We start from the raw sequence: 23,263 nt of genomic DNA, 5'->3' as shown, positions 1-23,263 counted from the left end.
CCCAGCCTATTGATCCCAGAAAAACAACAGGATGAGTGCATTTGATATGGTATTTACTGTATATAGACATTTGCAAATTTTATTCTAAATGCACATTATTTGTACTTATATAGTGACTGGTGTACTGTACGTGCTACATATTTCACTTTCTAACAGACAATAATCCCAGAGAAAAAATCTCCTCCCTCCCTTTTTGTACCACACTCGTGTTCTTGCTCTAAATTCTTTTAATGTTGAATGACACTTTGTCTCATCTCATTGTAAGAAAGCTGTTTGTAAACACCGACTTTGGCCAAATATGGGTTACGTTTCACTATTTCTGTAGTATACGTTACATAGTCTTAATCAGAAATACAAATATTGTATATTCAGGATGCGGCACAACAAAAAGTCGACATCGTAGTTTAGTATAAATACTATATTTTTTATTTAAATATTTTACAACTTGGAAAACATATTTACAGGAACTGTTCTTGCATTGTTACACTGTACACACACACACAAAGTGTAGTTCGCATTCAAACACAGTCTGCTTCAGAGACAGTTTATCGAGACTTATACTGACTGCAGAAGCACCATAGAAACGATCAAATAAGAGGAGCAGACCAAACATTCAGAGAGAACTGAATTGAGGACACTGCCGTAAGCGACACCCAGATGAAAGCTTTGCCACACGAATGCTTCCGAATGGGACGGTATGAGATTTTAAGGCGTTTAAAATGGGTTAACTTGGTTTTATTATCATTCAGTCACTATTAGCCTATAGATTTCCTGCTCTGAAAGGACCATAGTAAAACTGCACTGTAATTGGACAGCTGATGTGATTTTGATGGGTCGTAATAAGAGGGGAAATGTTCTCTGTGTGCAACACTCCAGATCAGTCACGACATAATATCATCCAATGACACGCTCATTAAAGGTTAAATGGGGTGGGTTTGAAACCATTAGTGCCATTTTCCAATGGTTCCGACGCTCATGTTTTAACAGTTAGCGCTTCCCCAAACAGTGGCACAGAATTTTAAATAAGACAGCTAAAAAAAATCTTTGATTTAGCTACAAATTTGATCGTATTAACCATTAAACTTTACTGGATGCTTAGCTAATTCCATTTCATACATTTAGAAAATAAGCAGAACACAACATTTACTCCATCACAAACTCTCAACATCTAACAATTTGATTGCGGTCTGTTTAAGAGACCGTGATAGGGTGAGAATAACTCATGCTGGTCTTATGGCTTTCCTGCTTTGGTTTTCTTCCCACGTTACGGATGTGGATCGTGACAATATTACCACACTGCATATGACAAGACAAAAGACCTCAGTTATGGTCGCAGGCACAAACTTAAAAGGCTAGGTTAAAGTTCTTTGTGTGTACTACATATGGATGGAGATCCAAACCTATGCCTTTGTGGACAACAAACCTTTAAATCCCACGTTGTATAAGAAACGAGGGATGAGCAAAACTATAGTTTGGTAAAGCAAAGCATGCTAAAATCCTCTCCTATCTACTAATTTTTCCCTTATAAACAAACAAATAAGCTTCAAATTCTGACTAATCGAGGATCTGGCCAATCTAGTTTTAGTTATACAGTACATCAATCTAAAAACTTTCAAGCATATTGTATTTATTTGTGGGCTTTTTTCACCAACTGAATGAATTCTTGAATGAGGTTTGCTATCCTGGGGATGCTATACATAACAGATAATTTAAGAAATACAAAATAAAAACCTAAAAAGTTAGCGGAAAAAAACAACATGGTTTATATTGCTTCGTTTTTCCAATCGCAATGAAGTGAACCAAAATATGACAAAGATAAAACAAATGGTTTGCATCATTTTTGCAGTGACATCAGCGTTACAATTTATCGTCAGAAAACGTACGATCTCAACGATCCGCTTGAATTTTTGCTTATGTGAAATAAAGACGTCATCAGCTCACCCATTTTTATTGTACAGGTAAAAACATTCATATAAATAATGTAGTCACTCATACATTTATAATTTACAAAAATCAAAGCAGCACATAAACGTGAAGGTGTCCTCTAAAACCAATCTAGAGCGACACAGAAAACAAAAATATTACCTTAAAACCGAACCTTACTAGGGGGCGCACAAAACGCCGCAGTCTTGTCTGATAAAACGTAAATATTTATAAAAATAAAACATTTATTTATATATTTTCCGATTACAAGAAAAGCATTGCCAGATGCTAGCCATTTGTGCGTGTAGACTTCTGAGGTTCATGTAAATATACATCCAACACGCATTTACAGTCGACATCCACTGCCACCATGAGCAGGATTATGACATCTGTGCAGCAAGTCTCTGTTTCATATAACCTGCCCATTGTCACCCAATATATTTGTACTCCTAAACCGAGACCCCACTACAAGTAATTGTCTGGAATAAGAATACGACTCAACCAGCCCCTCTATGAGTACCTGCATTTCCCAAAAGGTTTTCTCTCTGAACTATAACCTGCCTTTATATTACACCTAACAAATGCTGACTGACAACCAAACATGACACATACACGAATAAGATCATCGGCTTGCACAGACTTAGACAACCAAATCATATATGCCAGCTCTATATGTCCAACACACACCTATGCGCTCACTAACCATCAAACTCGTCCTCGACTGGAGCGATGTTGCATTAGAGCCATTGTCCAATCCCGGTTTCTCACTAGTTTAGACATTGCGTATGCTTGCCGACCATGCGGCAATATTTTTAACTACTCTGAATGGATCTCAATCCCTAAGCATTTCTCACAAGCGAGCACAGACCTCCCAAAACTCAGACTTAAACGGAGCGATAACACAATATTCCTTGACTTATGAAAGGGGGAATCGGAAACGACTCGGTTGAAGATGGATAAATGATTCCCACAATCCTTGGGCACAAATGAGGTCATCAGTTTGTAGATACCGCCTGCATCATCATCATCCATACCAGCACGCTACCCTCCTCAATGCATCGACTGGAGGTCTACTCGAGAAATGGAAAAACGAAAAGGGTGATGGCTGCTGGGAGATGACATGGGAGCAGTGCAATATATAAGAGGGGTGGAAGACACAGGGGTAAGAGGAGCGAACTCCACTAGGCGTGCTCAGTCTGTGTATTCTGCCACAATGGACAGTAGCACTGTGATGTCATCGGGTTTCCCCCCTAGAAAGGAAAGGAAGACGAGGTCAGCCCTGACGATTATCAATATATAGCCACAAGGACGATAGACACGCTTCCTGCAGACTCACCTCTTACATTCAGCCCATTGTCACAGGCAAACTGGGCAAAAGGAGACATGTAGTTGGGGTCGTAGGCCAACTCGTGAGCTTGTTCAGCGATGCTGCGGGCAGTCTGCTGGATACTATCATAGTTGGTATTCTGAGACAAAATACATTTTAAGAAAAGTTGAAACAATAGAGTAACCCATTAAAGTACCACCTGCAGATATTTCAACCTTTACAAAATGAGCGGATTGTCTGTAGTAGTATTTGCTCCTCGAAGCGTCATGTATAAAATCGCCCCCTAAATTCCAAAAAATAATGTATGCATTTCACTAACTCACTTCAGTAGGTACACCTGTTCAACTGCATCTTAACCCAAATATCTAATCAGTCATTCTCGTGCGTATGTCAGAAGAAACTGATAAAACTTTCATGCAAAAACCCTCTCTTGGAGTCAAATCCGCTACCATAAAAGTGCATTTTTTGGATGTGGTGAATGTTATATTGTGTTTTCTAGATAAAATGAAATACAGCATTGTCTGCACCTTAAGTTTCTTGAGCTCTTGCAGGATCATGTAGTCAGGCATGTTGTCGAAGAGGCCATCAGTAGCGGTCAGAATAATGTCACCTAACTGGACGTCAAAGGAGGCGCTATCTGCAGCATCCGGACTGAAGGAAACAGGTATGCAGTTAGTGCTTAGCATAGTTCAACCAAAAATAAGGCATACACAGCATGCAATACATACAAGTCAACTGCAATGACTGTTAAAGCAACACTATGTAGTTTTTTAACCTTTAAATAATGTCTCTAAAATTATTTCAGTGATAGAACAACTCTTAACTAGACAAATTCTACTGCTGCTGCAACCTGAGCAGCCTCCTAGCTGCTACAAGCACACTCTGAAAGTCGAGGTGGAGGGTAGAGCACACAGCCCCGCCCCTCCCCCTGCCTGCAAAAGAGTGTCTCATACCAGGCACTGTTGCACTTTTCAACCACATGGGGGAGCCGTAAGTCAATTTTACATGGAAACTACATAGTGTTGCTTTAAAGCGATATGCCAGACAAATAACAAAATTACCCCATGATTTACTCACCCTCAAGCCATCCGAGATACACATGCCCGTAATCTTTCAGAGGAACACATTTGAAGTTATTTTAGTAAATGTCCTTCCTTTTCAAAGCTTTATAATAGTAGAAAACAGGAATCAGGAAACAACTTCTGGCTTTAAACCCCCAAAAGTGCATTCATCCTGCACATGGATAATCCACATGGCTCCAATGGGTTAATAAAGGTCTTTTATGAGTAATCGATGCAGAAGATGGACATATGTATCTCAGATTGCTTGAGGGCGAGTAAATTATGGCATAATTTGATATTTGGCTGGATTATCCCTTTAATCGTGATTTATAGTTTCCTCATGTATTGAACTGAATGTAACCCGAGTTCCACAGATTAATAATAAACACCTTTACAATCCAATCTGTTAAGTGCAATATGGATTTACAGTCTATTATGCACTGAGGAAAATTATTTAAAAAATTTATATTTTAATGCACAATACCATTTCGATAATCTAATGTACAGTAAGTAGTATTTTGTTGTATTTATCATTAATGTTTTTTCTGGTGCAAATGTATTCAATTGTATGTGCACAATTTGTCCAAAGCAAAAAAAAAGAAATTTTATGAAATGTACAATGTTTCTGTATCATAACCCGGATATTAGTATAACATGGTATTGCCAGGTTCCTCTGGCTTTCCATCTCTACTGTCCATGGCCACGGTCCAGTCATTTTGTAGAAGAGTTAATGTGGGAAAGGAAAAGATCTAGTCAACTAAATTAGAACAGGACACATGATCAGGGCTGAAACTAAAGCAGTTGCGTCAGAGGTGACCGGGCAGAGTTCAACAGGACCGTAGTGTGTGTGTGTGGGGGGGGGGGGGGGTAACAGACACCCGGGTTAAGAGAACGCCAGACCCAACACAACCTCTGAACCAAATCCAAGCAGTCAGGTTACAGTCTTGGAAACCAGACCGGCCCTTTAGCTCCAAATCCTGTGAGACCGAATTCTAGTTTATTCTGTCTTAATGAACTGGATAAGTATTGGAGGACAAGCTGAGGTACGGGGAGGACAAATAAAAGGCAAAAACCAATGAGGGATTCTTTTTCCATATAACAATTACATTTATGCAATCGGCACTAGTCATTTTAATTTGAAGTGACAGTGTTTTCGATCTATACATTGGGTATTTAACCCAAGAATCAGTGCATTTCTTCAAACTATGTTGCACTGGGTAAACTGTCCCTTTAATATATTGTACTTGTTTTATAGACAGCACTGTTGGCAACATTTGTTATATTAATATGTGCTTTATAAATAAATTGAACTTTAAACATATTGTCATGAAAATCACAGCAACACAGCAGCTGCAAAAGTAAATACATACTTCATGGGAAAAGAGACACATGAGAAAATTAGATCAATGTCTTACGTAGAGCTCTGCCATAACAGTCTCCAGATGGCAGAAAATCTAAAGGTCCTGCGTAAATTTAGCAGCACACGTGGACCAAAATATAATCACGAGAATTAGAAAAAAAAATGTAAACACAATGCTGATTGGCTGAGGGGTAGGAGTCCTTTTTGCCGCCCTCGGTTTGTGATTGGAGGCTTTGGGGTATTTCTGCCTGTATGTTTGGCTGAATGCCCCTGTCGGACTCGGGACCACGGCAGTGAGGAAGTTCAAGCAAGCACATGGCCTTTAAACACCCACTCAAAGTGCAAAGGGTTCGGCTGTTCTCACATTCATGGATTTCAAATCTCACTAAAAGTTAATATCACTAAACATTTGAACAAACCCCTGACACTGCGCATTCCTTGGAATCAAATCCATCACCTCTAAGCAATGCTCTACCAACTGAGCTACAGAAACAAATTATAGCATTGTGGCTGATCAAGAAACGATACAAGCCAAACTCGAACTTTCACTGCCTATGGGCACCTCGACCCATTGTGTAAATGCACATGCATGCACACGTGCTAACCGCTGTGCCGCTCAGACCCAATTCATTATTCTACTTTACAAAAACATCCAACCATTCCTACAAAAGCAATTAATATCAGTAGCAACTGGCACCCGAGCACAGACATCTGTGGTGCCGATGTGTGACGCGCAGACATCTGTGACATTGATCCGAATGTTTCCAGTATCAGTGAGCGTGACCCACCTGTCACTCAACACGACGCCCTCTGCTCCTGGCGGGGCAATGGACAGCTGGAAGGGTGTGTTGAAGTAGTGCTGCTGCTCATCTGACCGATGGACCACCTCTCCACCTCGGACCACCAGGAAACCCGAGTCTCCAAGGTTACAGGTGTGTATCCTGTGACTCCGACGGTCCAGTACAACTATACAAGCTGTGCTACTCCCTAGGAAAATAAAAACAGACATTTTATTAATTAGGAGAGGCAATATGTAACCTATTAATGATCAATATAGGACAGGTCAGAGTCAAAATTTTGGGAAGCTATAACAATTTAAATAATAATCAAACATGGAATTTTTTTCCCGTTATTTAAAAGAGAACTATGTGAGGCTTCCTACTATAAAACTCAATAGGGCTTCTGATTGGTTTGGTTAAATACATTACAAATATTGCTCAAAATACCTTTCTTCGGTTTATCAGAACAAACTGTAATTTATACAGACTTGTAACAGCATGAGAGTGAGAAACCGATGACAGAATTGTCATTTTTGGGTGAACTATCCCATTAAATAGAATATAAAGCAATGACCCAATCTTTCATAGAAACTTTTTCCTTGCTCTTCCTAGACAGGGCCTTGTGGACCAAATGACCTTGTCTAAGACAAGTCAGGTCACCCACAAACCTTTAACGCTCCGCATGCCATCCTAAAATAAGTGTGTCACGTTTAAGAGGCAAACAACTAAGGCGAAGAGCACGAGTGACATTTCTGAAAACTCTTAATGTCAGGTTTCAGAATAAAGATGAGACGCTGCGTGCTTGGTAATCCAACGCTCGGTAACTAACTCTGTCTCTGCGTTAATATAGTTTATAATATACTGCTTCCTTAAGTCTCCTAACTAAAACAACAACAAATCATTTGCTGACAATTTAGGCTTTAGATAAAATTTTAAAGGGGTAACACAAAAATTACCCTTGAAACCTGCATAGAGAACCCTTTTCCACTATATCCTTGTTTTATAAAAACGTAGCGACTCAAATCATCTTTGTGTACGCAAAGTCCAGTTTATACGGGACTTATCATGAAAATTTGACAATCGGACAATTACAAGGTTCAATTTCAGTTTGGATTCTTACATGCCAAGGCAGCTCACGATTTCTAGGAACAGATTCAAGTTTGTGTAACACAACACTGTAAAACATCTACAAGACATCTGAATGGATATTCTGTTTATTTATTAACTGGAAGTGGACCACTTCTCCTTGACATAAAGTCTGAAAATTAAACTGGACTGAATGTTCTATATCACGACACAGAAGATGTAAATCATGGAGGTCATGCTGCAGACTTTCAGTGCATTTATTTTAAGGGTCCTCCGATCAGGATTTTTGGAGCTGACCACTGGAAGCAGTATCGGCCGATACCATGCACTGATTATTTACCTATTTAAAGCCATATATATATATTATGTGGGATAATTATTATCTATTTTTAAAAACAAAGTATTAATTTCTTTTATAAAGCCAGCAGTAAATGTGTGACTCACCATACGGGTCAATGTGTGTGTATGTATACAAGATCTTACCCAACAGTGGCACTTTGTTCTGCAGGAGTTCATAATAGCCGGTCGTAAGGATGCCCACAGGGTTGCTGGGAGTGAAGCGGCCCTCCTTTACAAGCCGTTCGCATGTCTTCATCAAAGTAGCGGAGAACTGGGACGGGTCGACTCCGTAATCCCTCCAGCCCCCCACACCGTCCGCAACACCTGACAGAACAAAATAGATATTAAGCGTGAAACTAGCTGGTTGCATGTCTACTTCCTTAAAGCTGATTGTTTTAACACCTAGCTTTTGACAGCAACATGAAAAGGAAGAGAAAAGATTTATTTCGTCTCAGCAGAGTTAGTAAGGCATATGTCACTGTCATTTGACTGAGCATTGTGATGGTAATACGCAAACCTCTTTTACGTTTTATCATGCCAGACGCCTTTGTTGACTGCTAATTAAAACTAACCAGATAAAATAACCAGTCACAGTTTAAACATAACATGTTCATGCAGGCACTCAAGGGGGCGCTAGAGATAAATAAACCCGATGTATTGTTATTAGTATAGCTAGCTAAAAACATGTTGATTATCTAACTATAACAATGTGCTCTGTAGGATTCTTGTCAAGTTTACTGTGGTTGACCTGTAAAGCTAGAAGCATAGTACCGTTTTTACGTATACACAAGGGTCCGCGCACCAGCAGATTTTTGTAACCACGCAAACCTTGTACGCGTAGATTGTGAATACAATTACAGGAGAATGTCTTTAGTATAATGTGAGTGCGGCCTACAAAATTGCAGGGGTTTAAAAGTTAACCAACATTAATATTTCAGTCGAGCTTTACAGACAAGACATTTGTTCATCACATGGCTTTAAACATACTGGCCTGTGGCAAAAAAAAAAAAATGTTTGTGATAAAGTGAGTCACTACACAGGACTGTTGACATGTAAAGCAGCACCACAATATTTTGCCAAAAACATGTCATACAATAGCACCAGGGTAGCTCCAGTAGACCAAACATTGATGTCAGGAGACTCCATCTTATTCCACAAACATCCATATTCAGTTTCGGAAACAAAGCATTAACCTGACATCCATACACATACAAATAACAAAAGAGGCAAGAAAAATTTTTATTTGTATTAAACCAAATAATGTAAAAATGATATTCCACAGCAACCCTACACCTGCATTTTGCACATGTCATATTATTTATTGCACAATGGATTTATCTCTGTTTATATGTAATGAATAATTGACAACGGGATGATTCATTATTTGAAAATAATGCACATCCAAGTTGGTATGCGGCACAACACAAAGCGGAGTCAATTATTCCACTTATACTATGCGCTGATGGTTATTTTAGGTGTGCGTTTAAAAAAAATAATGCATACTTGTAGTAGATCATTTCTCAACCAATCACAATAAAGCATTCAACATTATACATTATTGTAGTATTCCACTTAATTGCTCTTAGCTTAATTTTTAACTTTAGAAACATTTAACTTTCTAATTTTTAGCTTAGAGTCCGCAAGTAATGCTGTATTTGTAAAATAAACCTCGACAGAGAGTCAAGGACTTTCCTTGGGGACATAATATCCTCACGACATGCACAGCTGCTCAAAAGTATTTAAGCATGTCACTGACAAAATTCACTAAATCCACACCACACAATCCATCAGGGATGCAGTGAACATGGTTTACATAAACACAGCAACTTTCCAGCTGACACACAAAGCAAAATAAAGGCCCGTAACAAACCTCTCTATCAAAGTCTCTGCACATCATTTTTGGTTTTAATATGACATAGAAGACTTCAGCAGTCTATTCTTGAGTTTAATGAAACATCCACAAATAAAGCAAGATTTGGGCAGGCGTCCAATGTTTTGCCTGTAATCACGTTGGGGGTACAGATCTCATGTACATGGTGCTCACATCTGAGAACTCCAGGAAATGTTTCACTAAACAACACTCATCCAACTGCTAATGTGATTTCAAAGGTTCGCACCTCAGTGTCAGTAACACATAATCCATTGATAAACTGTGCTACTGCAATAATGAAGCCCATGATCCCAGTACCAAAGAAATCCTAGCTGTTTATCCTATTTCCCAAGACAACCTTATTAAGTTAATTGGACTGTAAAGTGGAGATATGACCTTGATTTCATGATTAAGATTTCATGCAAATGCACAGTATATGAGATAAAACTGTATTTATCATAAAAAAAAAGAAAAATCTGGCAGTGGTAACAAACAATATCTGTAGTTTCTACGGTTACGCAAAAGCATAGTAGCCTTTTACTTTAAACAGCTGGTCCGCGTCCGAAACACGTGCTCAGCGTTTAGTTTCTAACAAAAGCCGGTGGGTGAAGTGGTGAACCTTTGGTACTTGAAAGGAAAGTCGTCATTTTCTTTGTACTGTAAAAAAAACACTTCGGGGATCACCCACACTCTTGTGTTCTTTTGGCATTTGTTTTTCAATGCTATTATGAGTGTTACATATTTTTTCAGTGGGTCATACAGAGGACAATGATAACGCCTGTGTGTGTCGCTGGAGCGTGCACGAGAATAAACAACATGGCTGCCTCCATGCTCAACCATTCTGACCTTTAAAAATAACTCATACAAATTTTACTTGTGAGCTTATAAGACCTTTGTATATTGTTATTGAGTAAAACTAACTATATTTTATGCATCGAGATTAGGGGTTCAGCCAATAACGTTGTTTTAACAGATAGACTTACTTTACACTTATAATGACTGCGTTAATCTAATAAATGAAGACATGATAAAATATTACGAGAGAGATCTATAAACTTTCAATGCACTTGATTTAAACATTTCAATTATATTTATTATATTTCCACAATGTAAACGTTTACATTGAAAAGTTTCTTTATTCGGCCACTAGTCGCGCATTGGGGTTCAGTCTGGCATCTTTCTGGGTGAAAGGTCACCCGGCCCGGACTCTCAAGCTATTTACAACAATAAAATGTACACACATGTAAATTGTCTGATTAATTATATTTATCATCATTTAAATGATTTAAAATAAATCTAACTTACCCATGAGATAAATAAAGTCCCTAAAATCACAATAGCTGAGGTTATTTCAGGTAAGGGGTTGGACTTATCTTTCCTCACACCCCCTTTATGAAATAAGTGCTGACATTAACCCCTGAAGGTCATTTTCATAGTTATAAGTCACGAATGTACTGGGGCTATATTGCAAATCAACACACACACAAAACAGTCTGGCTAATAATGCAGTATGTAGTTATATATAATATGTAGACATATGGGAAAGTGATATGAATGAAGTACGCAGTGTATTTTGGTGACGGGTACCAGATGTACTCACCCAGTACATCAGCAGACTTGTTCCGGGCAATGAAGCAGGCATCATCCCCGTAACACATGCCTTTCTTCAAGATCCCCTTGCGAAAGTCCTTTCCGAAGCCGCAGCTCGCGGTGATCAGGCTATAATCTCTGCCGTCAGTTTGAGAGAGTCCGCCCAGGACAGCCCTGGCAACAATCCTGCCATAGGAAAGTACCGATAACATCCCCCTTTAGGTATACGGTAACCGTCTACCTGCCGCGCTCGTCTCCCGTCTCTCTACGATCCGAGCCTGTGTGCACAGCCTGCGTTTCTGTCCACCAACATTCGGCTCCACTCGCCAGAAATGAACCACCACAAGCTGAGCCGATTAAATAGCGATGAAAGAGTCCTTTCTCCGTTACTGAATGGCGATCAAGTGTAATATATGGCTTCTTATGTTTTGGCTGATTTAATAGACAAAGTTCCTCCAGTAAGCTCCATCCTATCCAACATCATTCCTTGCTCTCACATTCTAGTAGTCAGCGCCCGTGTTCCGGAGACAAGCACATACGGGACCTCAGGTCACATGACGCTGTGCGGTGACGTCAGAGCGTGGTACAAACTCAAGGACATTATAAACACAAAAATACATTATAAACAAATACCACGTAGTTTGATTCAAATAAAGTTGCTATAATTGCAAAAATAGATCTATAATAGATTTCTTAAAATATTGTGACAGAAATTTCGTAAGATATCTAGTTGCTTGATCTGGATAAGTGCGTTTAGAATGAAAAAGAACAAACTGATATAATCGAAATTGACAAAAGGAAGTATTTTAAAAGATAAAATGATCTATGCAATTATTATATGTCTTGCTTTTTATTAAAATAATTATATTATGTTTATCATTTCTTTTTTAAATGTATTTTTATTCTCTTCAATCAAAATGTTTTTCACCATTTTGTTTTTGGAAAATACATTTTAGAGACATAAAAACAGCATAAAAAATAAGAAAAAAGTACTGATAGAAACAGAAATATAGAGAAGGATTTTTATCTTCGAATTTCTGTTTGATTGGCGAACAAATTTTTTTTGTAACTTTATAAAACATTTTAAAAATAAAAAACACGTTTGATCTTTAACCTTAATATAATATAATTATTTAATATTATATATATGAATATATATAATATAATATATAATATAATTATTTTTATTAAAATCATTATATTATGTTTATTATGTCTTTTTTAAATATATTTTTATTCTATTCAATCAAAATGTTTTTCACCATTTTGTTTTTGGAAGATACATTTTAGAGACATAAAAACAGCATAAAAAATATGGAAAAAGTATTGATTGAAACGGAAATATATAGAAGGATTTTTTCTTTGCACTTCTGTTTGATTGGCGAACAAATTTATTTTTTGTAACGTTATAAAACATTTTACAAATAAAAACCACGTTTGAGCTCAAACGTTTAGTTTTAATTTACCCATACTATTTTAGGAACTGAAAAACATTTACTATTACCGTTTATTTTCTCTCATTTACCTCATATTGTGTTTTCTTTTTTAATTTAATATAATATTTAAAATAATTAAGTATTTAAAACAAATGCTGCAATACAATATAAAACAAATGCATTTAATACCGTTGGTAGATACCGAATATCTGCTTTGAGTTCAACAGGATCCGCAGCTTTTACTCACAATCCCACAATGCACTTCATTTCCTGGTAACCACTGACAACGCGATGTAACCAAGCATCATGGCGGCGTTTTGCTGGATTATTGTTTTGATATATTTACAAAGCGCACTGTGCATTGAGCAGACAAATTCTACCGGCAGCAATAATATCACTTTCAAGGAAACGAACGACACTTTTACAGAACAAGACGAGTCGTTTAATTTTACGGAGTTAGGATTCACTCCCACTCCGTCTTCTTTACCAGATTCAACCGAGCGGACATCCGAATCTGTGACCAAGTCCACAGACAACTCCATCCCTGACACGGCACCCGAATCACCGCGATCAGCAGTACCTCTGCCCGTCTCCGGCGTCCTTCCTGCTCCTGTAACCGAAGGTTAGACCGCGTTATCTAGACTAGATATTTCTCCGAATCTGTATTGTCTAACTAATCTGATTCACTGGATAAACCAAAATATATAAATATTATATATAAATACCCGTACTTTCTCTTCAGTCCTTAAGTTATGCCCATGCAATTTACAAAACGAGCAGTGTGACATTAACTGTTGCTGTGATCCAGACTGCACAGAGGAACGGTCTTTATTCACTGACTGTTCAATAAAGATCATCAGGTAATCACTTCATGAACTATTCAGATGCTACATGGATGGGGTGCTTGATATACCATAGACTAAAATTTAATGTAGGTATCTTTATATCCTTACAGTAGTGACCCTAGACTGTGCAAACAGGATGCAGTTGTCTATTCACTCAGTACAACAGAAGACGGTCTGTCACGTGTAGAGTCGTCTGTTCAACAAGAGGTCAACCCTGATGTCTTCTGTATTCAGTCTGCTAACTGTGCGTATATCTACATTTATGCATTTGACAGATGATTTTATCCAGTGACTAACTGAGCATTCAGTCTATACGGTTTTTATCAGTATGTGTGTTCCTGGGATCGAACTCATGACCTTTAAGTTGCGAAATGCTCTACCCACTCTGATTGGTCAAAGGGATTTTTATTTTATTTTATTGATTTTATTTCTTAAAGATATTTGATCTATATAAATGAACACTTGAAACAATAAACCGTCCATTTTAAAGGTGACATAGAATGATTGAACGGGGTATTTATTAACGGGGTATAATTTATCTGGCTTAACTTGCAATCTCATTACTGATTGGCTGACTTTGCTGCCACTCAAAAAATGTAGCCAATTATTTTAAAGTGGAGGGGCAGTTAGATGCCTGTGATGTCATAAGCATTAGTTTTTCAGATTGGGCCGTTTTCTGGCTGACATTTTTAAAAGAGGAATTTCTATGAGACTGAGATGTTTAGCATGTCTAGTCCTTTTTGTATGTTCGTGAATGCGGGTAGACTACTATTATTCAACAAAGACAAGGTAAAAATGTATTTCATTCTCTGTCCCCTTTAAACATTAGCCATGGGCTGTTTTATTTTACAAACAAAGGGTTTAAACACTTCTATTGTTTCCTTTTAAGATGAAGAAGGAATCTCATTTGGCACTCCCAAAATTCCCACAGAGGAAAATTTCGACTCTCTTTTCGACCAATTTGTGGGATTCTTTTTTGGCCGCACGAGGGACAACAGTGCACAGAGCCCTCAAATAGGAGATTCTCCAGGATACCTGGTAAAATAGTCAATATTTAATAAAAACACAGCGTATCTTGATGCCCAATTGTAGTTCCTAATCAAGTTAACCCTAACCATGTACTGAAGCTAGCATCAGTTTTGAGGTTAATATGATTATAATGAATCAATGCATGTAATGATATTATCCTTCTTCCACAACATATTGATTTCTACAATGTAAGATGGTTCCTGATTTACAAAACCTTTATTTTCTGTTTCAATGGGCCAGAATTGCATTACGTCCTTTACCACTGTGGTTTGTATATATGTTCTCCTGAAAATACACAATTTGAATTGATTAACCTTTTCACAAAGTGACATTTCTGTCCGATCCACTCATAGCATGGAGATCTCATTCAAACAGTAAATGAGGCTGCTGAGCGGGACTTATTCACTATCCCTGCCTCTGCGGGAACAGCCCACTGCCTAGATGCGAACCCTGCAGGTAGGAAAGAGCACACATTTATTTCACTTTAAACAAAACAACTTTAAGAGAGCAATTTAATAAGTAGATTTGCAGTCAAAGCAATTGCATTGGACCTTTTGCACCATGTTCCTAACATAGATTACCTTGTTTTTATAGTCTTTTTAAAGGACCAGAAAAGCCGATGTATCAGGAGCTTTGATTTGGCACAAGTCTGTTCAAGCCATGAGGCTTTAGACCTGAGAACTTATACTATGGTCAACATCTGTTCAGTGAGTGTCTTCTTACATTTTTGGCTATGTTTACACGACAACGATGTAGTAAAAAACTGGCAAAGTGTTTCCTTTGCGTTGTTGCAAAATTTCCAAACCAGGGATGTAAACGAACACTCAAACTGCATATAATTTTTCCTGTTAACCGTTAAAATCATTGTCGTGTAAATGTCCCTTCTGTTTTTACAGTAAAGTCTACAGGAAGTGCCTTAATGTTACAATATATTTCTTTTTTCAGGGAAAGAACAAAGAAGCTAATGTAAGTTCAAATTGTGCACTATTGTGTACATGCAAGGTGTTGTTTTTAGTAATCACATTTTAAGAAATTAAGATATGTTATCTTAGGTCATAAGTGTGAAAGTGGCAGCCATCACACTTGAGTCTTTGGAGGGCACATGGACACCGGGGGACCCTGCTGAGAGTGCAGCCTATGTGCCTGTGCTTTTGGAGTCTGGTGATGTCTGCAACAATGTTGTAAAGCAGGTACGTACAAAGTACAAACCGTACTTTATCAGAGATTTTAAGATGCTGTAATCATGACCTAAGCAAGCGTTATGTTTTTAGGTAAAATACATATTCCGATACAGTGAAGCTGGAGAAATCCTGAATGTGATGGCATCGGTTTTGCTGGGAGCTATTAAAAGCTCCATGGTGCCCATACAACAGGAGTTTCAGATTACGTTCCTGCAGGTGCCTTGTTACTTTTATTTTATTGTCTTAAAATAATTGTGAAATAATTACCATTTTCAGTGCACCAAAGTAATAAAATGTTGTGTTCATTGTTTGACAGGAGATCACTAGCACAGGGGGATTGCGATTCAGTGGTAATCCCGGTTATGTGGTGGGACTGCCCCTTGTGGCAGGAACGAGGACAGCAGAATATCCTTTAATAGAAAACTCTTCAGACAGCAGGAACGTATTGATTATAAATTAAAATAGTTAAAGAGATGAATCTGTAAATTAAAGTAATTAAAGTATGTCTTTTCTATGGCCCATAAAATAAAAGTTATTTTATGTTAATGTACAACTCATACTGAGAAATAAATTGAAAATTAAACTACACTTATATCAAGTCTACAATTAAACTCTAAGCGGTGGTTTCCTGAAAAGATTTTAGATTAATCCAGGACTAGGCTTTTCATTATATTATGACATTTAAGTTGTTTTAAGAAACAAACCTTACAAAAAACAACACTAGTGTGCATCTTGAGACAAAACAATGGCTCTATGTCAGTACAAGGTGTTTTTTAAATGATGGCATCTCAAACATGCATTTTAGTCTTGAACTAGATTAAGCCCAGTCTGGGAAAACTTAGACTTTAATAACAGTTGTGCCACCTGTGCATATAGGAATCATATACAGAAACAATTTAGTATTTTAAGTTTGGCCTACTGTTTGCATTTCCATAATAGACTTTATAGCACTGTGTAACTTTTAGGAGGATCTCTTGACAGAAATGCAATATAATATACATAACTATATTATCAGTGGTGTATAAAGACTTCCTTCCTTCCTTCCTTGTTTTTACTTCCTTAGAATGAGCCGCTTTCATCTACATACACCGCAGGCCCCCATATATGGAAAATGCTCCGTACTGTACCATATTGCAGCCCTACACCAGGGGTGGGATTCCTGGTCCTGGAAGGTGTGTTTGATTAAATATGGAGCTAAACTTAGTTTGCAGGACAACTTTGAATGCCCACCCCTGCCCTAAACGGACAAACTGGTCTACAGAGCGGGCTTCATCATTATTTTGTCTCAGACGACCACGTCTTTGTCCTTTGGGGGCTAACGTAGCTTCTCTATGCATTTTGTTTAATTTAATTATTTATTTATTTATTTTTAGTCTCTCTATGCATTTCGAAAGGGATGGGTGAGCTGTGGACAGCGCTATTGGTTGCTATTCGCAACCATCTTACCGTTAGATGCAACTCAATTCTACACAGTGGACCTTTAAATACGTATCCAAAGTGTATTATGTATCCCATTCCCAACAGCCATATTTGTGGTGCAATCCTTGACAGTCGTTTTACTGGAATTGTTCAGAGCACTGATCCTAAAGGATCATTGACCATCTTCCAAAACTCGGGAGAGCAGGATTGCTTGCTTGGCTCATCCCAGCGTTCCCCTGTCCTTTTTGGTATAGACATGGTATCTGGCTGCACTTTTAAGTAAGTGTCTTACTTCTAATTCAAAAAAATGATTTAGTATTCAGTAGTAATTTTGTACGTACATAACATTCTTTTTGCGTCTAATGAGTTTGTTTGTTTATTTATTCATAGGCTTTTAGATGCGGTTAATTGTTCCCTGGTATCTGAAGTCATTTTATCAGTGCTGAAAGGGCAGAACTTCCCTGACCACGTGGCATCGTTTGGAAATTCCTTGCCTCAGAATCCACTGGACTGGGTCCCAATACAGAACCAAACCATAACATCGGTAACCAGACTTCTTATTAAAAACGGCACTTGTAAAATTAAAAAGACACTTTGAAAGAAAGGGGAAATGTTCTGATGTAAGATTGCTTGGTGGTTACCATGATGATGCAAAGCTGTTTTGTAAAACACTATTTTTATGGTTTACTAAGAGCACGCAGACATGCAGCTTGCCACTGTCTTACCATCTTGAAGTGAAATGGACCAAATACGGAACCTTGGTGAATCCCCAGGCTCAGATTGTCAGTGTCATGGGAACAGTCCTTACTAATACCAGCAGTTTGGTAAGAAATTTAATGACTTGCTTCCTTAAATGTATTTAGTACAATTTTGTCCAAAAAAATATCAAATTTCATAATGAGAAAGTGGCATGTTGTAGCTAACATTTGCTTTACACTTGAACTTAAAAGTTTTTTTTTTCATCTTTATTTCTTTAGTCCCTGCTTACCAGTGCTAGTGGTCGTCTGTCTGTTACTACCTCTGTGAGCTTTGTTGATGTGTCTGCATCTGCCAGTCCAGGATATAAAGTTCCTCCTACGATTGATGCTAAACTACCCTTTGACTTCTTCTTTCCATTCGTATAATTTATAATTCAGGCATTTGTCAAGAACATTTCAGTTTCTTTATTGCACTACTGAAAAACACCATCACATATTTTAAAACCATGTTATAAGACATTTCAGCCTCTGATTAGGGCTGCTTTTCAGAAAACGATGTCTAACAGTAAGATGATTTTATAACAGGTGCTATGTTGATAGATGGACGAGGATTATAAGTACTTCATATCATACTTGTACATAATGTATATTTATTGTCTAGTAATAAGTATTGTATATAATGCCCTCATCATATGCACAATTTTTTAATAAAGAATGGTTTACTAAAATGGGTTTTTTAATGGCTGATGCAAACTGCGGGTATTGAACACGTCACCATATTTCTCAGTTAAGATATCTCTAAAGGTGCTTTTGACATAACATTTTTACCAGATGTTGTAAAACCCATGCAATCCCCGCATTCAAAGATATTAAACCATAGATGATCATAAATCATGCTTACTGAAATGTATTTAATAATTGAAACAAAAGCCTTTGTTTGTAATAAAAGGCACCTCCTGTATGGGCAAACTAGTTGCATGCATTGCTCAGGTGTGATTTTGTCTAAGTCTTTAAATCTTTTTGAGCCTCTTCTATGAAATCTGAGCTTTAGTTATTTTATAGATTTTCAATTGGATTCAAGTCAGGTCATTGGCTGGGCCATTCTAGCAGATTTATTATCTTTCTCTAAAACCATATGAGGATTTCCCTGGATGTGTTTCGTGTGTACCTACCCTTATAAAAATCATGCATGTTTTTTGTGGTAAAAGTGTAGTAGCCATGGTTTTTTGGTGTATTGATTACTATTAGCAAAACCAGGGCTACAACACTTTTCCCTGTGTCATTTTAACTCATTACACATAACTTAATTTATGTACATCTATGGTTTAATTTATTTGCATGTGTGGATTGTATGGGTTGTTCCGGACATCTGGAGAAAATGTCATGTCAACAGCACCTTTAGAAATATTTTACTAAAACTAAAAAAATGGTGGCGTGTTCAATACTTATTTTACCCGCTGCACATATACAGAGCAAATGAGGCATGCACAAATTTACTCGAGTTAAATAAATGCTTACTTTTATAATACATACTTAAAATTCACAAATGCATTTTAAAACAAAATGTGCACAATCCTGTGGCAAGTTTTGAAACGGTTGCGTGAGCAAAATGCCACGTGGCTCAATGGTTATCAGCCTATGCCAATAATTTCAAAATGGACAAACATTAACATATTAGCCTATCACCATTTCATAGTGTAGTTTTTTACTACTTAGCCTTCATTTTCTGAAACACACATTCACTTTACACTGAGAAAAGCAGCTAGTGCAATTTAAAGATAAAACAGTAATACCGATTTGACGATTCAGAATAAAAAAATAATCACATAATAATCTATTGATCTTAAATTATAATACGCTTTGTGTAGTATATAGATTTTCTTTTTTTGCACACAAAATTTGACCTCTTTACTGTACATAAACACTATTCCCTCATGGTTATAAATCTGCAAGATTTGCACTTTAAAGGCCCGTTCACACACAATTTTTTTTATTTATATTTATTGTAAATGCACAACTGCTTCAAATTCCAAAAGATTTTAATTGGCTGTCAATGTTTTGTCATTGATAAGCTAGAAAAGAAATCGTTCTGAAAGTGATCCTAATTATATTATTTCTCTGTTTCGTTATTGTTATAGCTGTAAAACTTTACTGGGCAGTTTCCTGGACATGGTTTAAGTCTAATCCCAGACTAAAATGTATGTTTGAGCTGTCCTAACTGTAATCAGCTTGCACTGACATATCTTAAAAAAAACATAATCAGGGCCCTTGTTTTGTCTCACGATGCACACCAGTAATGTTTTTCGTAAAATCTACTTAAATTTGTCCTGCCTTGTCCTGGATTAATCTAAACCCTGTCCGCGAATCTGCCCCCATATGTTTAAAGTTTTGGTGTGAACCAGCCTTTAGACTTATAACAGAGTGCCAACATACCCAATGCATTGTATTATGCATTTCTTCACATTTCATATGTACACCACAGTCTTAAGTTACCAGTAACATGTGATGTGTTTTAATAAGGATTCAGCTGGCCCCCCGAGCATCAGTACTTAATATCGTGCTGTTTCAAGATGGTCTGAAGCCTGGTGTTTTCCTGTTCCTGTCGGAAGAAAAAGGCACATAATCAAACGGCATTCATGCAAAAGGGTTACGAAAGTCATTTTCAGAAATATGTACTTACTATTTTTGTGTTCTGGTCTTTAAGTTCATTAATTTGAAGAACGAGGTTTTCATTGATCACCTTCAGTTTCTGAACTTTGTGATGGGCTCGATTTTTCACTGACACCATGATACCTTAGGAAGACCAAACAAAATCAGTATACATATTACTTACGTTCTTGTATGTAACTCCAATAGTTTATATCTAATAGTTTCTTACTGGAAAACTGTAAAATGTCAATAGGTAAAAATAAGTCAAAATACCATTTATGATCCTGGCCACTCTCCATAGCCTAAGCAAGATGAGAAGGCCCATGGCATCAAATGCATCTTCGTTTGAGACGTATACAATATCCAGGATGAAAGACACCACCACCACAATCCCATCAAACACCTCAAACTTATGCCGGAAGAATTCCAGGCGGAAAGCGAAGATTTTCCCACACAGCTCCACCATGAAAAACGTCAGAAGGGAAAGGCTGAGATAGTGGAATATCTGGAACGACAACAGGATCACTAGATGTATCACACAATATTAACTGACGTTGTATTTATGTTGACACACAACACAATTATATCCATGGCGTGTGGTGTAAATACATTTTCCTTTAAAACTTGATCTCACCTGCGGGGCTATTTTGTGATGATCCGCTTCAATGATAGACAAGTCGATAAGCAACTCGCACAGCACAAAAATGGCATCCAACACCACCAGGCACACAACAACAATCTAATCAACAAAAGAACGCAACGATCAAACATGGTATCACCAAACTACCAGTAGTTGCATAATAAAATGTTTTGTTTTTAATGGTTTACCTGAAACTTCTCAGCCTTGTATAGCCGCCGCAAGGAGTCCCTGAAGCTGACCTGACCAAGCTGTTGCCCCGTTGACAGCTCAAAGTCATCACCTGCATCGTGCACTTCCTCATCGTGCCACTGCGGAGCGCTGTCATGGTCATCACCCACAGTAGTAAAATGCCTCAGAAAACGGGACATTTTGCCCAGGGGTCACATGAGGTGGGCCTGAAGGTTAAGACTTGTTTTTTAATTAAAAGTGCTTTGTTTCTAAACAGAACCCTTATTATTATGAGTGCATAGCTTTATTTTAGGCTTGTCTTCACTTAGACCTTCACTGTCTTGCATATTTTCAAATCTTTCAGCAGGAGAAATTAAAAATTGCTGTCCTTGTGAGTAGGTTCAATAGATATACACAAGAAAAATGTGGGGCGCTGTTGAGTTTTGGAGGGCATCCTCTGCCCGTGTTAAAGGGATAGTTCACCCAAAAATAAAAATTGTGTCACCATTTATAAACCTGTGTAAATTACCTTGTTCAGATGAACACAAAGATATTTTGAGGAATTTTTGTAACCAAACCGGTTAGAAGCCCCACTGATTTCCAAGTATTCTTTTTAGTCAATGGGGCATCTGACTGGTTCGAATCACAAACATTCCTCAAAATATCTTCCTTCGTGTTCATCAGATCAAAGAAATTTAATATTTATTCAGTTTAAATAGAGATCTATGTTTATTGTGTTTATTCTGATGGGCATTGCCTTTCAATATGACATACAATATAACTCAACACACTGCATGTTCTTAAAAACTGGCCAAGGCATGCACCATAACTTTAAAACTGTTTTTATAAATGTTTAACAACGATTGAGATTTAAGTTTTACTTTTCAAGGACTATATGAAAAAGAATCACAAGTGAACTAAATTCTAAATAAAAACTTAATCCACTTTTAACCCATTACAAGCAACTTATATCAATAACAGACTCTTACTGCTTAAACACATGTGTAAACAAATCTTAGTTAATAAAAAAGACAACAGTTAAATACACTTGTGATATGTACACTTGCCATTTAAATATCCTTCTGCTTATTAAAAAGGTTTGCAAACACAGGGTCCACGAGCACAACCTTTAACACAGGCAACTCAACTGGTATTTAGCAGACAATGCAAACGCACCGGACGCAATGCATCATAACACTGACATTTCTTTTGTGACTTAACTCGTGATTTCCTGCAACATTTGGACCGTCAGCTGACAGACTTTAAACACATAATGTTACAGGTGTTGATGTATTTAAATGTAAAAACGTGAATGGCTTTATAAGTAAGTGTTCATCTTCATTCGTTTAAACGTGATGTTGTTTAAGCGCGTGATGCAGACTACGTTAATTTACGTGCACGAGTTTAAAGACAGCGACAAAGTCAATGCAGCAAAAGTCATTGTTAAATATTTAAAGTTAAAAATTTACGGTCAATATAAATGTTTACCTTTTATGTTGACAGAAGAAGTGTTGCCGGTGGTTAGCGCAGCACTTGATCGCAGTTTTCAGGAGCAAAATTCCAAAATCTGCAAAACTTTGACCCTTAACTCCGCCTCTACTGAAGTCAGGGGAGATCTGCACAGGATTTAGGACGCAGTAAAGAGGAAGTGACAAATGATCTTTCCCCAAATTCTAGGAAAATTGACACATAACTATTTTTTTTGACACATTCAATATCTCTTATATGTAAAGAGTTTAAATCACATTAGTTTACTTATATCTTTAAAAATGTCCTAATATGTAATTCATATGTATGTTTGGTACCAATATGTACCTCTGTGGTACTAATATGAGCTCTTTACGTGCAAAACAAGTTTTTGAA

General features: G+C 37.4%; 3 protein-coding genes across 3 annotated transcripts; 1 reads left to right on the top strand and 2 right to left on the bottom strand.

Annotated features, from left to right (window-relative positions):
• Positions 1 to 1,934: 1,934 nt before the first annotated feature.
• Positions 1,935 to 11,871, bottom strand: pptc7b (protein phosphatase targeting COQ7 b). The gene is made up of 6 exons (XM_065290387.1): positions 11,346 to 11,871; positions 8,020 to 8,199; positions 6,460 to 6,658; positions 3,778 to 3,901; positions 3,260 to 3,389; positions 1,935 to 3,173 (listed from the first exon to the last, which is right to left on the bottom strand). Exons 1-6 carry the CDS (start codon positions 11,545 to 11,547, stop codon positions 3,115 to 3,117), a joined length of 894 nt encoding a protein of 297 aa, XP_065146459.1. The 5' UTR covers positions 11,548 to 11,871; the 3' UTR covers positions 1,935 to 3,114.
• Positions 11,872 to 13,054: 1,183 nt separating this feature from the next.
• On the top strand, positions 13,055 to 18,369 carry tctn1 (tectonic family member 1). Its single transcript, XM_065290388.2, has 14 exons — positions 13,055 to 13,393; positions 13,514 to 13,631; positions 13,727 to 13,860; positions 14,506 to 14,654; positions 14,999 to 15,101; positions 15,240 to 15,352; positions 15,591 to 15,611; positions 15,698 to 15,835; positions 15,917 to 16,042; positions 16,143 to 16,231; positions 17,387 to 17,524; positions 17,636 to 17,789; positions 17,938 to 18,069; positions 18,223 to 18,369. Exons 1-14 carry the CDS (start codon positions 13,078 to 13,080, stop codon positions 18,367 to 18,369), a joined length of 1,878 nt encoding a protein of 625 aa, XP_065146460.1. The 5' UTR covers positions 13,055 to 13,077.
• A 15-nt stretch (positions 18,370 to 18,384) lies between these two features.
• hvcn1 (hydrogen voltage-gated channel 1) lies at positions 18,385 to 23,038 on the bottom strand. Its single transcript, XM_065290389.2, has 6 exons — positions 22,889 to 23,038; positions 21,421 to 21,627; positions 21,227 to 21,331; positions 20,866 to 21,097; positions 20,624 to 20,736; positions 18,385 to 20,542 (listed from the first exon to the last, which is right to left on the bottom strand). The coding sequence occupies exons 2-6, from the start codon at positions 21,598 to 21,600 to the stop codon at positions 20,486 to 20,488; spliced, it is 687 nt and encodes a 228-aa protein (XP_065146461.1). The 5' UTR covers positions 21,601 to 21,627; positions 22,889 to 23,038; the 3' UTR covers positions 18,385 to 20,485.
• Positions 23,039 to 23,263: the final 225 nt, after the last annotated feature.

This window comes from Paramisgurnus dabryanus, chromosome 10 (genome assembly GCF_030506205.2).
Source record: "Paramisgurnus dabryanus chromosome 10, PD_genome_1.1, whole genome shotgun sequence".
Taxonomy (NCBI): Eukaryota; Metazoa; Chordata; class Actinopteri; order Cypriniformes; family Cobitidae; genus Paramisgurnus; species Paramisgurnus dabryanus.
The sequence above is the reverse complement of the archived record's forward strand: the minus strand, read 5'-3'. Positions and strand labels throughout refer to the sequence as shown.